We start from the raw sequence: 15,813 nt of genomic DNA on the forward strand, positions 1-15,813 counted from the left end.
CAGAAAGACTCCCCTGATATCGTCAATGCTCCTTTTCTTACCTTCATCCCATTACCCATAATTATGCCCTCCATTCGTCTCCATCCTTTGCACACCTCTGATACTATAGATGATTATCTCATCCCCCATAAACCAGCCCCTCCAATCCAGCAATCATTTTGCTGTTGTTCTTTCCTCTACATCTTTCTGTTACTGAGGTGCCGGAGCTGAGTGCAGTGTTCCAAGTGCAGGCTTGCCAGTGCTTTGAGATCCTCGGTTGGCAAGCTCTATAGAAGTATCATTTATTATAGTGATAGAGACTATCACTGCTCCTTGGCTGTTGGTCTGCTGTGGAGGAGGGGGTGGGCAGAAAGAGAGAGATGCTCGCCTACTCAAGCTCCCTGCAGATGGTCAAACCACAAAGTACCAAAGAGAAGCCACATACTTCCTTCCAATTTCATTGCTTTGGCCGGGGACCAAGCTAACCACCCATGGAGTCATGCTGGGCCCAGGAGCATTATGCCAACTTGCCTCTCCCAGCAAGCATAGTCATTTAGCCGGCTGTGTATGACTATTAGATGGAGAATCTGAATTCTTTCAGAGCCGTGGGAATGGATGAAGTGTCTGATCCTGTCATGGCTTCCAGGCGGTCAGGAAGCTTTGGACTCTGGGCTGACTTAAGTTGGCTCAACGCAATGGCCTTCAGTGGAGCTGTGCCTGCTTATGCCACTGTAATGAATCTGGCCCGAGGAATTTCCTTTTCAGAAGAGAAACGAGTGGCCATACATTACCTTAGTCTATTTTATTTGCTACCTATAATCGCAGTGGACAGCTTCGGACAGAAGTGAATATTACATAGCGAGAACAGTCTGGTTTAAGCTTATTCTCTCACGAAGACGTTCTTAGTAGAAGTTACCCATCTTCTCAACAGAACAAACTCCAGAAAGTCTAGCTTGTTCAGCTCCCCTTGAATTGGCCCACTTCCTGTGGGAAAGCACTTCTGTTTTGTTCTCGCCTTGCCGTTAGTTGCGACTGGGTGGCGTGGGGGATGGCAGGTAAGTCACCTCTACTGGCGTTGCAGCCACAAACTGAGACAAAAGTGCAATATAAAGAAAAGGCATTTGGTAAACTTAGGTATAAACCAAGTATCACACCATTCCAGTTAATAGGCCGGTTTTAAAACTACTGTCAGGTCAAGGTTGGACTCCGCAGCTCAAGCATTGCTACTGTTGTTCAAAGGCATCGTTATCTGACTAGTGTCCATAAAATTCAACCAATAAATCCAATTTATTATTGAGCTGGGACTGTCTTCTGTCGTGGCTTTAACCTCTTCCGAGCTAACACTGTTGAATTTCTACTTCTGTAGTGTTCCTATGTTGGCCACAGGGCTACGTACGGCCATGTGATATATTTGCAGTGACATTCGCAATATTTGAGGTTTTCACATTCGGTTTTGATTTCATGGAACTGGTCCAGATGGGGAGCGGGGGGAAATGTCGTGGATTTCTGCGCAATAGTATCTTTGAGCAAACCCACTGGTTTTGGACATGTGAAGTTTCATTCTAGTGAAGATGAATTTTTGTGTCAAACTGCGCTGACTTTTCCAAGTTTCAATGCGTTTAATGAAAAGTGAACTTTTCAGGCTGGGAAATGACCTGGGCTGATATAGCAGGTGGGGTGATACTTTTCCCCTTTTCACACAGCTCTGCCTTTACGGATCCCTGCCAATATGGCCAGATATCTTATTACCATATGGAATAACACGTGAGGCAGTTCTTTCTATGTTCTTTATGGCATCTACCACTACTTAAGTCAACCAGAGCATTGTCTTTTCCTTCTATAGAAACAGGGTTAATATGACCGTGGTGTGAATCAGAGAAAGCATAGCTGGAAAAGGCCATCAAGTAAAGTGGTGTAATCCAACCCCCTTCGCAATCCAAGATTATTCTCAACAGTAGCTTCCTGTTCCCAACACCTCCTGTAATGGAGCTCCCCACATCCTTTGTAGGTCAGATGAGTCTGATCCATTAGGGTTTGGGTTTCACGTTTTCTCTGGCTGCCTGTGATGATCAGTCCCAGGTTTGGTTACAGATATTTAACCCACTCTAGCAATAGCATCTTTTTATTTTCCCTTTTTTTTCTTTTTTCTTTTTTATCAGGGACCCCTGGAGTGAGAGAAAAGAAATCAGGAAAAAACGAACGCCAATCAAGCAGCCGGCATATACTGATGGGCGGCTCTTCAGTTCAGGGGAGCTTGTCAGAAATGTGGAGGGAGAGACAGAAGAGAAGGTAAACCAGGAGATCAATGGGGGAAGCACAATGGAGGAGAAAGAGCAACTGCAGGGTAAGTGTTTGCCCGCAATGGGGCCCGCCTTAAGAATCAGGAGCATATTCTCAAGAGTTAGCCCTTAACTTCAGCTCTTCTGGGAGGACAGTGAGACCTCACACCATACTCTCTGTGCAACTGACAGAGCAGGGGGCAAAGATGGCTGCAATACACCTTCCCCATTCCTGGGGGCAGCCAGGGGTGAAACCAGCCCCCAGTACAAGTTAGAACAGCCTAAGGGCCACTCTTGGACAGGCTGGTTTGTTCTGAGCCCTTACGGCCATTGCACAGGTGAGGATCAGCTGGAACGCAGTACACTCCACTCTTGGTCCTCCTCCCATCTGTTCCCCATTCCCGCTATGTTGCCTTTTCCCCATGCTAGCATATCTCAGACTTTTGAAGGATAATTCCCTCCCCTTTCAGGAAAAAATGTAATCCACTGATCCCCTTGTACCCATGCCATGCGTTGTTACAACCTACCCAGGTCACTCCATACACTTTCATGGCTCTCCACCCCCAGTTAGTCCAGCACAACCTGCACTTTGGGAGATGCTGTTGTATACCTTGGGAATCCCCCACTGCCGTCTAGACCAGGTTCCTGGCTGTTCTGTGCCGTCTGTGCAGCCCAAAGTAGCCAGATGGAAAGTTTAGGATCTGGCCCCAAATGTGTCTCTTTTAAAATAAGTTAACATTTATGTAATTATAAAATAGAGTGACTCATTGTTTGTCATCCCGCTTCACAAAAGGTGCTGAAAGATGGATATTAAAGTATTTTAATTAGGTTCCAGGGAGAAATGTAGACCTAGTGAGGCTGTGAAGAGCTGAATTCATTACTTCAGCCAAATCCCAGTCTGCTGCTTGTTTGCCTCCTCTTTAAAATGATCTGAATGTTCTGCAATTGCTGAGTAAAAAAAAAATTGTCATTTTCAAAGCGTCAGAAGTGCTCCTAAGGCTCCAATCTTGAAGTCTTCGCACAGTCAAAACTCAGTGAAGCCAATTGGCAAATATTGGAAATGGAGGGGTGGAGGTTTTCTGGAGTCAGGACTTCAGGGCAGGACCCAGAATAAGTGAGCAACAAATTGTTCTAACAGTCAGACAGTTTTGCGCGGCTGCCAAGCTGTTCCATAGATTGCACAGGCTTGACTTATTGCTAAGAAACAGACTGGAACCGGACTGCACTTTTCACTGAAGGAATGCACAGCTGTGAGGTTTCCGTTCACTTTGCACAATATGTGTTCCAGGAATTTGTGTAAATCATTAGGGGCCATGCAGTAAACAGAGTCGCATTCATAACTGTGATAAATAATAATAAAATATTCTCATGATGTGGTGCCAACACCCAAAGGTCTTTGGGTACAACAAAAAAAGCTAACTAAAAACATACTAAGGGAAAAAATCAACACTGCCCAGAAAATTCCTAGCCAAGGAGTGGAGGGGGGACACACAGTGACCCCTAGAACACATTAAACTGAACAAATGCCCACCATGGAAATACTTTCAGATCTTCCCAAATGAACAGAAATATATTCACTGTGAACTCTGCGTTTCTGGAGCAGAAAGTCAAATAGTGTGGCTGCATTTTTAAAAGGCTAGATAATTGGATTACCATTATTGCCATATGCATGATCAGATCAGGGAAGTTAAATCTCATGCTTCATGCCACCTGATCACCATGGGGCTCAGGAAGGAAATCCCAGATCTATGGATAGTATTACATAATAGGTCAGATGCCTGAAGGTGCCAGCTCAGCAAAGCACGTAAGCAGCTGTTTAAAACCCACTGAAGTCAAGGGAACTGAAGTCTGTTCTTAAAGTTAAGCACATGTTTCAGTGCAGAATAGAGATGGACTTAAGAACATGCTTAGCATGAAGCAAGCGCTTAAGTGCTTTGCTGGGTGAGGACCTAAAAGGGTCGATTTGCCTTGCTCTGAAGTTTCAGGCACTGTGCTGCATGAAGATGGTAATAACTGTGCAGTTATCTAACTGGGAGGGGTGTGCAGAACAGCACCCACATCATTGTTTGGGGTCTGAATTGAAATGGCCCTATAGAAATCAACCAGCAAGACTGCAAATTCTGACCACCTGGAGCTACTGGTCGGTCAACGGCTTCCGAGATTCAAGGCTGAACGGGTCCATGTGCTCAGATTTGTTTAGCCTGGACACAGATTTTCTGCACTTTTCCGTCCAAGTTAGGAGCAACTTGCAGCCAACTCTTAGTGGGCTGGCCGCAAACCCTGCCTTCATGAACATGTTTGTTAAAACACACACAAGCGCTTTGTCCAGAGTGCTGTTTGGAAGCCCATAGATCAGACTTTTTTTTGTCAAATGTAAAATCTGTTCCAGCTGTCTGGGAGGACAGAGAAATCTGCCATCTTGCTGCTTTGGAGAGCTCACAATACACTGCAGCATTTTATATCTGGATGTGTTTCCCTATCCAAATCCACAAGCCGCTCGAGCAGTGAGCAATTAGAGCCTCTTTCCTTTGCCTCCTGTGCTCACGATCAAGCCGTTAAGTACCAGGTGACAGGCTGGATAGGCGCTAGCGCGGGAAACGTGGAGCCAGGATTCCCGGGTTCTGCCACAGATTTCCTGCATGACTTACACACTGTGCCTCTGCATCCCCATGTGGAAAACCCACCTTGCGGGGGAAACTGAATTAATGAGACTGGTTTCAGCTCATTAGATGGAAGGTGCTGTGGAATGGAAGGCAATAGGATTATTGCCTTTCTGCTTAGCAGGTGCACCTTCCGCCTTCTTTGTATTAGATGGGCTTAGGCCACTTAAGTGTTTGCTGGTCGGTTCCCATTTGCTGAATGTTTTAATTACCGTTCGGTGTCCTGCCATTAGATGAACACACCCTTCATATTCACGCGTGACCTTTGTTTTTTTTTTTAAAGCTACAGCTCAAGCAGACACATTATCTATCACACACGGTCAAATCTACATCAGACAGTCGGAGTCCTAACGTGGAGCTTTTCATTGATTTGTGTTACTTTTCTAGCCTATCAGATTAGAGCTGCCAGCTGCCGGCTCAGAGCTGTGGGGCTGGAATCAGCTCCATCGTGATCAAACACCTGAGAAATTGTCTCTGCTGAGTGTGTTTTTCTCTGGGTCAAAATTTTGGAGGGTTGGGGCTTCAAGTTTATAAAGTGAGTGGTGATTCTGGCTGCCTCCATTTGGGGCTGCCTGGTTTCATGTACCTTAAAGGGACCTGGTTTCTAGAAAGCGCTGAACACCTACCTTCTGGAAATCAGGCCCCTTTAAGGGGTGTCAAGTTAGGCACCCAAAAATTGAGACACTCAAAATCTCTAGTCACTTCTGAAAATAATCACAGGACACTCCATGGCAACTGACACCTTGAGCTCCAAAAACATAAGCCTCTGTTACATGAGCTAAATGACCTGTAGTGTTAGTTTTGCTTCTATCCCTCCTAGGGGCATGTCACTAGAGGGAAGAAGGGCCTCGCAATTAGCGTTTTGGACTAAGACTCAAAAGAAATAGGTTCAATTCCTGGTTCAGCTACAGGCTCACGGTGTCATATGGGGCAAGTCACTCAACCCACTGCGTGCCTCAGTTCCCCGTTTCTAAAACGGAGGCTATTATTTCCCTGCCTTACAGAGTGTAGTGAGATAACAGCCATTAATAACCGTAAAGTCCTATGAGGGCTATAAAGTACCTAAGATAGCCAGAGGGTGAAATGATCTGATACTGAAGCAGGTCTGACAGTCCATCCAGTAGAGAACAGCGGTGAGGCAAACCCATTCGCCAGCACATAACCAAAGCCTGCCAGGGGTTGGATGTGTCATGGACCTGACGCACGCTGTAGGGGTAACAAGAGGCAATTGGAAAATGCCTCCTATCAGCACTAACGGGTCCAGGCTGAGTCACATCATGAGGAATGCAGAGAGGGCCTGACTGGGGTAGAAACAGGGTTTTAAGGAGTTACTTAGATCGTGGGGTTAGGCAAACCCTGTGCCTTCTCCTTATAAACTCTCTTCACTTGGACTGCACTCAGAGACAGCCAGGTCCCATTCTTTGTGATGAAAACCCACAGAGTCAAAGGCTAATGTGAGAAACTCTACCCTAAACTAAACAAACACCTCAGTACATGAGAAATCTAAACTCACTTAAGGGTAACCAGATTTGTAGAACCACACATCCCTCAACATACCGATAAGAAGTTGGAAAGGACATAAGCAAGAAAGAGCAGGTTATTTAGGGCAGCTACGACCTCGGGTCTCTGGACATAGCTGGTTTTATAGAAAAGAGGACATGCTTCCAAGCTACGAGAGGTATCTCCTTTCTGACAGGATTTAGACATCAATTTGCCCTGACAGTAATACGCCAGTAGAAAGCTTACCCCCGTAGCGTAATTATTAGGAAGCCGTCCCTCCAGGAACGGCCTGCTCCAAGCTCCTCTCTCTCTCTCCGTCAGCCTGAAGGGAGATGCTGTCATTCCATAATGGGAAGTGAAGGCTGAATTTTTCGGATGGATGTGGTTTTGGAAATGAACTTTGCTAACACCTGCTGTAAGTTCAGCAGGACCAATTGCCAGATGCTACAGGAACTAGGGGCTCGTTAGCATGATTGAGACTTTGGCAAAGCGAAGGGCTCTCAGCTTCCATGTCTAGGAAACGTTGAGAGAGGCAGTGGCAGGAGTTCAAGGAAGGGTGTGCACTGTTGTGTTTCGAAGTCTAGACAGCACTGAGCCCCGGCGATGCTGAAGAATGCCTTTTCCCGGCCTAGCATATTGTTTAAAACTCACAGGTATTGGAGGCGAGGAACGAAATGGGGAAATAGCAAATTCCCTCGTTCAAACAGACACGGCTGCATAATTCTCTTTCCAGATCCTACCTTGCCTGGCTGATCAGAGGCTGCCAGTGTTTTACATGCTCTGCTGTACGAATTCTCTCTGACCTCCCTGGGCATCCTCTGAAGTCACCTTGCTGTGTCTGCCTCTTTGTCTGCTTCTCAGCCCTTACGGGTCGGAGAGGGAAACAAAAGCAAAAGCTACCCATGCTAGAAACCTGCTCCTGCAAACCTGCCAGTGACAGCAGTGGGCTCCCTGTCGCCTTCATGGGTCTCAAGCTCTGTCTACCCTGGAGCTGTTAACCAGGACTCTGAGTCCCTGAAGTGGACGGGCATCTGTGGGCTTTGGATCAGGCCCTGTGTTTGGGAGCCACCTTCAAATGCACTTGCAGCCTAATGCTAGGGTGACTAGAGCCCTGATTTTATAGGGACAGTCCCAATATTTGAGGTTTTTCTTTTATATAGGCACCTATTACCCCCCCACCCTCATCCTGATTTGTCACACTTCCGATCTGGTCACCCTACCTAGTGGATTGGTGCAGGGCTAGCGTCCACGCCCTGTTACAAACTACGTTACAAGCATGCTGAAGCCTAGCGAGGGATGCAGGCTGCATAGAGTAGGGATCCATAAGAAAGGGGTTTAAGCCAAGAATGTAAAACTGCAGGCCAGGAAGGAGGGGAGGAAGTGAACCAATCCCCATCCCCTGGAAGGGAAGGGACAGATCTAGAACCATATCCAACAAGCGGGGTGGGGAGGAGGAAAAAAGCCGCACCAGAGGATTGGACCTAACGTCTCATGAGGCAAGGTGAGGGGGCCTAGGGGCAGTCAGGGGAGGGGAGAAGAGAAGCTCTCTCCTCTCAGGGACTCCACCCTATATGGAAAGGGCAGGTGAATGTCTGTCCCACAGCGATGCAGAGATGGTCTCTCTCCCTACCACACTCCAAATGTTTGAACTTTAGTGACTGTTCGATACCTCACTTAGTCTCTGTCAGTCTGGGGCATCCCGAAGGAGGCTTGGCAGAGTCCGAAGATATTTGTCTTTGTATCGTCATCTTTAATAAAACTAATTAATGTCTTGCACTTATTTGGCACGTTTCATCCTAAAGGACTTCAGAAGCTTAAAGGGGCACTGCCAGGCGAAATAGCAGGTGCTTGGGGAAAACAAATACCCTTCCCTATGTTCTAATAAACCGTTGATTGTTAAAGGTGAAGGAATGTTAACAATTTCATGCACTTTTCCAACTTATTAGACATGAGTCTGATTCTTTCCCCCCACCCCTCCAAGCCCCTCATGAACTTTAAGGCAGTTCAGGTTTATATTCAAATTTCAAATCTCTAGCCCTATTTCTGTAATGGGCTGACCTAGGATCCTGGCCCTGTGAACCCTTGAGCAGAGGGTCAGGGTTTGTGGGCTGGGCTGTTGGCTGTTTGCCTGGGCTGAGGAGAGCGTCCAATGAATACAGACCGGTGTGATTTTCATTTGTGTTTCTAACCATCTCACACGAGCTGGCTGGAGGAGGCCGATTCAGTTTCATGACAACTTTTGAGGTTTCAAAATGTGTTTTTGTGAAACAGAATCGTGGATAGAAAAGGTCAGGTTTTTCCAGTCAAGTTGCTCGCTCCCTCAATTTAGTCAGATGGGACCAGAGAGCCCTGGACCTCTGAAGCCTTCCTGTCAAACATGTAGTTGAAATCAATGTATCTCCATGAAACGATTTGGCGTTGACATTTTTGTCAAAAATATTTGTGCCAGTTGTATTTGCCATGCTCTACCCAGCTGTAAACAGGCGATGGGGGTTGTTTTAAATGTATCCCTGAGGGTGGGGGGGGAATTCAAACTGGAATTTGCATAATTCATGGAAACATTTCTTTTGGACCGGACCTTAACTATCCGTTATTGTCCCTTTCGAAAGCAGACGGACAAATTGCACGGGAATCCCTTCAAGCATTACTGAAGTGCAGCCAGCTCTGGGTTGAAATGCAGCATCTGTTTCACAGCAAACAGCACCTTGCATGGTTTGGGACAGGAAAGGAAGCAGCATGCTTCCCAGTTGCAACAGCTGTTTAAATAGACAGAAAGCAATTGTCAGACTACAGAGGCCAAAACCCTGCCTCTGTCAAAGACTGAAATGGAATTGTTGCTGACCTCTGTCCGCACAGTGATCCCAAACCATGCTGGAGTGTTGGATGAGCATCACCTCAGAAAGATCAGACACGCTTACTGAATCATTTCATCACTGCTTCCTGTGGCACCTGCATTCCTTGGTCTCCCAGCTGAGCGCTGGCTCTGCCCATCACGCCTCAGCAGCTGCTCATGCAAAGGTGCTGTGCGCTGAGCTCCAAAGAGGTCTCATCACACCGCAGCCTGGCTGCAGCAACAAACCTTTCCATTTGTAAATGCCCACAAAGGCTTTCAAACCAGCAAACTTTTTCAAATCCAGGAAGGATGCTGAGATGGGAGGGGGCAGCTGTTGATAATGAAGCTACGATTTGGCTCGAATGCAAAGAACTAACAGGCCCAAGTCATTTTTGACCGAGCCCGGCCGAGTGTGACTCCACGTTCGACAGTCTGGTTCTTTTTTTAGGTAGGTTGATAAGTGCTTCAAGCAATATTAACACGCACAGAGTCTTCGCACCTATGGCAATTACACAGGTGTTCCAGAAGCCAGTGAGTCAAATGGGAAAACGAAGGTCTGGTGATGCTTATCAGGCCGTGACAGTGTTAGGAAGCTAAATCCACATAATAAAGAGGTGTGATTCCTCTCCTGAGTCATGTGGTATTTAGCACTTGGTGTGTGTGGTCCCTGCTCCGTTTTAGGCCATTGCCTTGTTTTGCTGGGATTCCACTAAAGAAGAAGCTGACAGAACTGCCCATGCCTTTAAGAAATACTATACATGTTCTACCATACAGTGCCACCTGCTGACCCTATTCTCTCTCTACAGAGTTCCAATTACCAAGAGTGGATGGTGCCCATCCATCCACATCCCCCAGCCAGATTTCTGCCGAGGATGCAGTGCAAAGCCGCCTGACTACGCCACAATCTTTCACCGGTACCTCAAATCAAAGAAAACACGAGGTGAGTCTGTGAGATCTTTCGCCTATCTCTGACCTTGACACTCTGCCATTCCATTGAAGGGTAAAACCCAGCAGCTTAAGATAAGAGAATCTGCCATGAGCTCAGGTTAATTAAAAGACACACAAAGCGATAAAGCATTGGGGATTGCTTCAGATAGGCAAGCCAAAAAAAGTCATGCACAGGGAACGGTTTGCGGATTATGCAGAGCAATCCAATCTATTGCAAACACAAGAGCAAATAGACTGTTGAATGGTGGTTTTTTTTAAATAATAATAATAATAATGGATGGTTTCTTAAAGTAATAGCCAGTAGGTTTTATTCCTGCGTGTGGCAGCAAAGCTGAACTATATTTAATAAGGAAATGCAGATAACAGTAATCTCCAAGGTCTGATAACAAATGCTCCATTCTTATTTATTCTTCTGTACCTCTTCTTCAGGTGGTTAATGCCATTGTAAAATGTGAATTTTTGGGTGGCACAGAGGGTTGGTGATTCATAGATTTTAAGGCCAGAAGGGACCATTCGATCATTTGATTTGATGTCCCGTATATCCGAGGTCAATAACTTCCATTTGACTAATGCATATTTTGCAGAAAGGCAGCCAGTCTTCATATGAAGACTGGAAGAGATGGAGAATCCACCACTTCCCTTGCATCCGAAGAAGTGGGCTGTAGTCCACGAAAGCTTATGCTCTAATAAGTTTGTTAGTCTCTAAGGTGCCACAAGTACTCCTGTTCTCTTTTCACTTCCCTTGGTAGTTTGTTCCAACTGTAATGGATTGCAAGCAGTGGAATTAGCCCACATCCATAATGACTGAAATTACTCCCATCCAAAGCCTGTTCTGTAGCCTTTGTGAAATGAGATGGGTCAATTCGGTCCATTTTCCAGTGGACATATCTCCACTAGCACTAATTTGCAATCTTCTTGGCATTCTCATTAAAAAGGCCAGGGATTACATGGGCCAAGGAGACTGAGAGCTGTCCTTTCACTCCTGGAGGTCTGCTCTCTCCAGGCCATGGCTGAAGCGCCAGGGTGGGGGAAGCTTGTATCGCTTCTTCTATAGCTGTTCTGTGGATATAGAGAAATGACCATCTCCAGGGCGATCAGTCCAGAACTGCCAATCACTAAAAGTCACACCACCAGAAAGAAAGAAAGAAAACTGCGTAATTTCTCTAAAGTCAGCAACCACCACCATGTGTCTCTTCCTTCTTCAATGCGTCCCCTGAACCTGGGAACACCCTCCCAAAACCAGGTCACCTTGCCACATCCCTCACCAGGTTCAATTCCCTCCTCAAATTTCACTTCTGCTGGGAAGGATGTGAGAAGTGAGCAGGGAAAAGAACAATAAACAGAACCAAAAACACGTGGTGGAACCTTTGAGATATCCCATGCCTTACTGAGCAACTCAGATGGTGTGTGATATATAGGAGATCAGAATAGATGATCACAATGAATCCTTCTGGCTTTATAATCCCATGAATCCTGTTGTCTCCTTGTCCCTCCTCTCCAATCTCATCTATCATCTTCGCTTGGTGGATCCTACAATGAGCTCCATGCAGATGTCCACCAGGAACCCATGGGACTCTATATGAGCATAGGAGTGTAAACTCTTTGGGGCATGGGCCAGGCCTTGTGTTTATTTCTCTCCAGTGCCTGGCATATATTGGAGTTTTGGGGACACAATCATACATAGAATAGTGTGTCCGTTTTACACTTTAGCCACTGAAGTTGAGCCGTAATTAGCATTCCTTTGGGAAGGGGATCTATTGATGTTATAAAACCATTGTCATGCGTTTCCATTAAGTGGTATTGATGCCCTCTGCTTCTGAGCTTTAGGAAGAGGGCAGCTCTGGGGGTGGATTTAGTTGTTTCCAACGTGAATCAATGTTCCCTCATTCTGAAAAGGGAGATAGGCTTTAAATTAGTGTGATGGCATCATTGCCGTTGCAACCCAGGTTTTTTTTTCCCTTTTCAGTGCCAGAGCCTTTTCAGACACCATCTGGAAAATGACCTGGTGAAAAGAATTACAGGAAGGAAAGCCCGTCGGCGTGTGTTTGGGGCTATCAATGCTAACAAATTCAACCGGTTTGGGACACTCTGTTCACCTTTTCATGCACTAGCAACCCCGGTAAGTGTCCTTCCCTCCAGGTAGTTTTACATTAAATACAAACCAGCCCCCCAGTGGCCAAGGCCCCTCCTGCCAATAGCCATTCCAACAGCATTTTCAGAATCAGCCAGTCAATGACTCCTGGCTGTTTTCATTATATTTTCCTTGCGGCTTTTCCTGTAAGGTTTAATAGTTTCTTCACAAACTTCACTACAAAAGGAGTAAGGAAGTAAGTAAATCACCCAGCTGTTTGTTAATGGGTTAACATCAACTTAAAAATCATAATCTGTAGCAGAGTCACGCTACCTACCTTTCTAACAACACCATAGATTAAAATGAAAAGAATTTTAAAAATCTATTTTTTTATTTTATTTATTTATTTTCTGTTTGTTTACGTCTTGGAAAATGAAAATGAATGGCCTCACTTTCGCTTTTGTTTAGCATCGCTTCCAGGCTTCTCTTTGCAAGCTAGGCCTGGGTGATATTGATTTCTTAAAAATAATCGTTTATATTTGAATTTGTTTAAAAGAAAATATCGTAGGAACGTTTTTCTTGATCCTTGCTTGGGTTAAAAACTTGCTTGTACAAAAATTAAATGTGGAGTCAAATTTGAGTTGGCTGCACTCCTTTCAAAGAGAATCTTCATTCCTTCAGAGATTTCTTACAATACTTGTTTAATTTAGATAAATTTTTTCATGTTTGAAATCTCTCTCTGTCTGGCCCCCATTATCATGCTATCTGAGCACCTCCCGATCTTTAATATATTTATGATATAATTATACTCTGCAAATATGAACAGTGTGTACATGCTAAGTGGTGTATAAATGTCAAGTAGTTAATCCACAAAATAACCCTCCGAGGCACACAGATAAATAATGTAGTTCCCATTTTTACGGATAGGAAAGTTGAAGCACAAAGAGGTTAAGTGATTTGCCCAAGGCCACATAGTGAGTTAGCGACAGAGCGAATATTAGAAATCTTAATTCCCAACCAGGAGTTTCATCACCTAATACATTTGTATGTATTATAACAGAAATACTTGTCATTACAGATATGAAATATGCATTTTTCAAAACACATGTATCACACAGTTTTTTGTCAGTACATGTGCAAGGCAGATGTAAAACCTGGCACCTAGAAATGCAATATTCTGGCCCTTAGCCAGAATATTTAGAAATTCATCTCTACAGTTATTAAAGGCCACACATTATCCTGACAGCATCAACACAGGCGTAAATGGAGCTGCTAGGTTCTATGGGCACTTGTAAGCGGAGGGAAGACTCCATGGCCAGGGAGAACGTTACTTCTCACCCCAAATACCTCTGTGTTTAAGATATACAGGTTTGGGGTTTCCAGATGTGGAAATGGTGAGGAGAGGAGCCATTTGGGCTCATCTATATTCATCCCTACAAAATGCACTGGAGGAATCTGGTTGTATCAACTTTTGTTGTTTCTCTCCCGTTCTGTAGAGTCCCCAGAGAGGAAGGGGGGGAGGGGTGTTTAATTGAATGAGTTTTAAAAATACACCAAGTACAATGTCTCTGGGTGCTTGTACATAGATTATTGGAACCACAGAAATAATTTCACTAGTCTCAAACTAAATCCAGAGAGATTCAACCCTGAAATTGGCTGTAATTAGAGAACCACCCATCATCAGGCCCTCAGACAAAATCCTGACACATACACGCCCAGGCTGAAATGATGGACGCTATAGAAATGCATGCGATAGAATGTATTTCTCGAGGTTGGCCTGTGTGTTCATTATGCATTTTTATGAACTATTTCTGTCTTAGGAGATGCAGAAATTAACTTTACCTCAAGACTTACCCATGACCCCTCGGATGCTGAGGCAGGGCATAGTCTGCAGCACCGAGATGGACTTAAGGTCTTTACCATTAACCTTCCCAGACCTGGACGCCGAGAAAACAGAAGAGCCCAGCCTGAGTGAGAGAAAGAAGTCATCAGTCCACATGAAAACCCCTCTGCTTCCCCCATTAGTTAAACCTACCAGAGCTAGCCTCTCCCACAGTAAAAAGGCTAAAAGTTTCCAGTTTCCCTCCCAGTTCCCACAGTAGCTGTCTCTATTAGCCTGTAACAGATGCTAAGTATTGGCACCTTCTGAAAGAGAATACCTGGATTCCATTTCTAGAGCAATATGCTTTGTCTTTTTTGTATTAGACCCTGGAGCATTGTTTTAAGCAATCCCTTTGACACCTAAATTCCTCTTTGGTACACATATAAAGTAATTGCAAAAGAGTATTTTTGTACTTTGGTTTGAAAATGGTGAAATTTCTACACTGGATAATGAAAATAAAGCAACTAACATGGGATTTTGTGAGGGGCAAAAGGCAAATCATCTCTCCAACGTTTGACAGTCTTCGGACGTTCAGTTCAGTTGTGGCTCAAATCTCTATCCCTCCCAATTTTGAAAAACTCAAACTGCTGAGATCAAACCAAACCACATCATTTGTGCATCTCAAGTGCCTCCTGAAGCCTCCTTTAGCTCTTGAAATGAGGTCTTGAATTTAATGGGAGAAATCAAAGCCAGGCAAAGAAAGATTCAGCGTCACTTTATTTGCAGGGAATTTTTGCATTCTTTCGTAATTCTCTCTGATAGTTACTATGTAATTTAGAAGTTACTTGGTTAATTATGTCTCCAATTAAGGCTAAATATTGCCATATGAGCAAAAAAAATTCCCTGTAGTTTATAAAATGTTGATACTTAGTTATCTAGTTAAATCATAGTATCTTCAACTATAATTATCCTATAATCTTCATGTCAGAAATAACTATGTAATTGAGCAATAGCTGCAATGATGGAAGATGATTATTTTCTCCTCACTATTAAAAAAAAAGAAAAAAGTGGGGGAAGGTGAACAGCAGTCGAAAGCTGTTTGCAGACACTCAGTAAATCATCAATGTGACCTTAGACACTGCAGTCTCGCTGTACAGTTTGCATCAGTAAGCTTTCCAGAGGCTGGGAGCAAACCAGAATAATATAAACAAAGCAACATGACTCAAAGCATTATTCAAAAAGAGATCCTTTCTCTGGAGGATACAGCAGTTGCTTGGTTTAAAGGTGTTTATGACTGCATTCAGAGTGAGGGCCATCAGATCATCGCAACTAGAGTCAAGTCAATCCCATCCTCTACGAAATTCTGATATTTTGAGATGTGTTTTCAGCCTGAAGTGGGACCAAAAAAATCCAAATATTGACATTTTTCATGGACTTAAAAGTTGTGAAAAAATCCCAGTTTGGAAAAGTTGCAAGTGGAGATCAAAATGGGCGATATAAGTCTGACCCAGGAGCCCAGCCCATAGTTAGCGACCAGTACGGAGCTCCTGGGCTACAACTGTCATGGAGCATTGCAGCACCTTAGGTTGCAGCAAGTTAATGGAAAATTGAAAAAATTGGGCAAACTTAAAATTTTTCCACAGAAAATTTTGATTTTGTGGAAACTGAATTTTCCATTGGGGGAAAAAAAACATTTCAGTGGAAAATTCCTAACCAGCTCT

At 44.5% G+C, this 15,813-nt stretch overlaps 1 protein-coding gene across 1 annotated transcript in view; it reads left to right on the forward strand.

Moving 5' to 3' along the window:
* The window catches only part of LOC128847951 (WD repeat-containing protein on Y chromosome-like), a 54,056-nt gene extending 39,429 nt beyond the window's left edge, over window positions 1-14,627 (forward strand). The window contains exons 17-20 of the mRNA XM_054047675.1: window positions 2,139-2,323; window positions 10,058-10,191; window positions 12,166-12,318; window positions 14,091-14,627. Of these exons, the coding sequence (XP_053903650.1) occupies window positions 2,139-2,323; window positions 10,058-10,191; window positions 12,166-12,318; window positions 14,091-14,372 (754 nt within the window). The 3' untranslated portion in view covers window positions 14,373-14,627. The remainder of the gene's footprint in view (window positions 1-2,138; window positions 2,324-10,057; window positions 10,192-12,165; window positions 12,319-14,090) is intronic.
* Window positions 14,628-15,813: the final 1,186 nt, after the last annotated feature.

This window comes from Malaclemys terrapin, chromosome 13, assembly GCF_027887155.1.
Source record: "Malaclemys terrapin pileata isolate rMalTer1 chromosome 13, rMalTer1.hap1, whole genome shotgun sequence".
In the NCBI taxonomy this organism is placed as follows: Eukaryota; Metazoa; Chordata; order Testudines; family Emydidae; genus Malaclemys; species Malaclemys terrapin.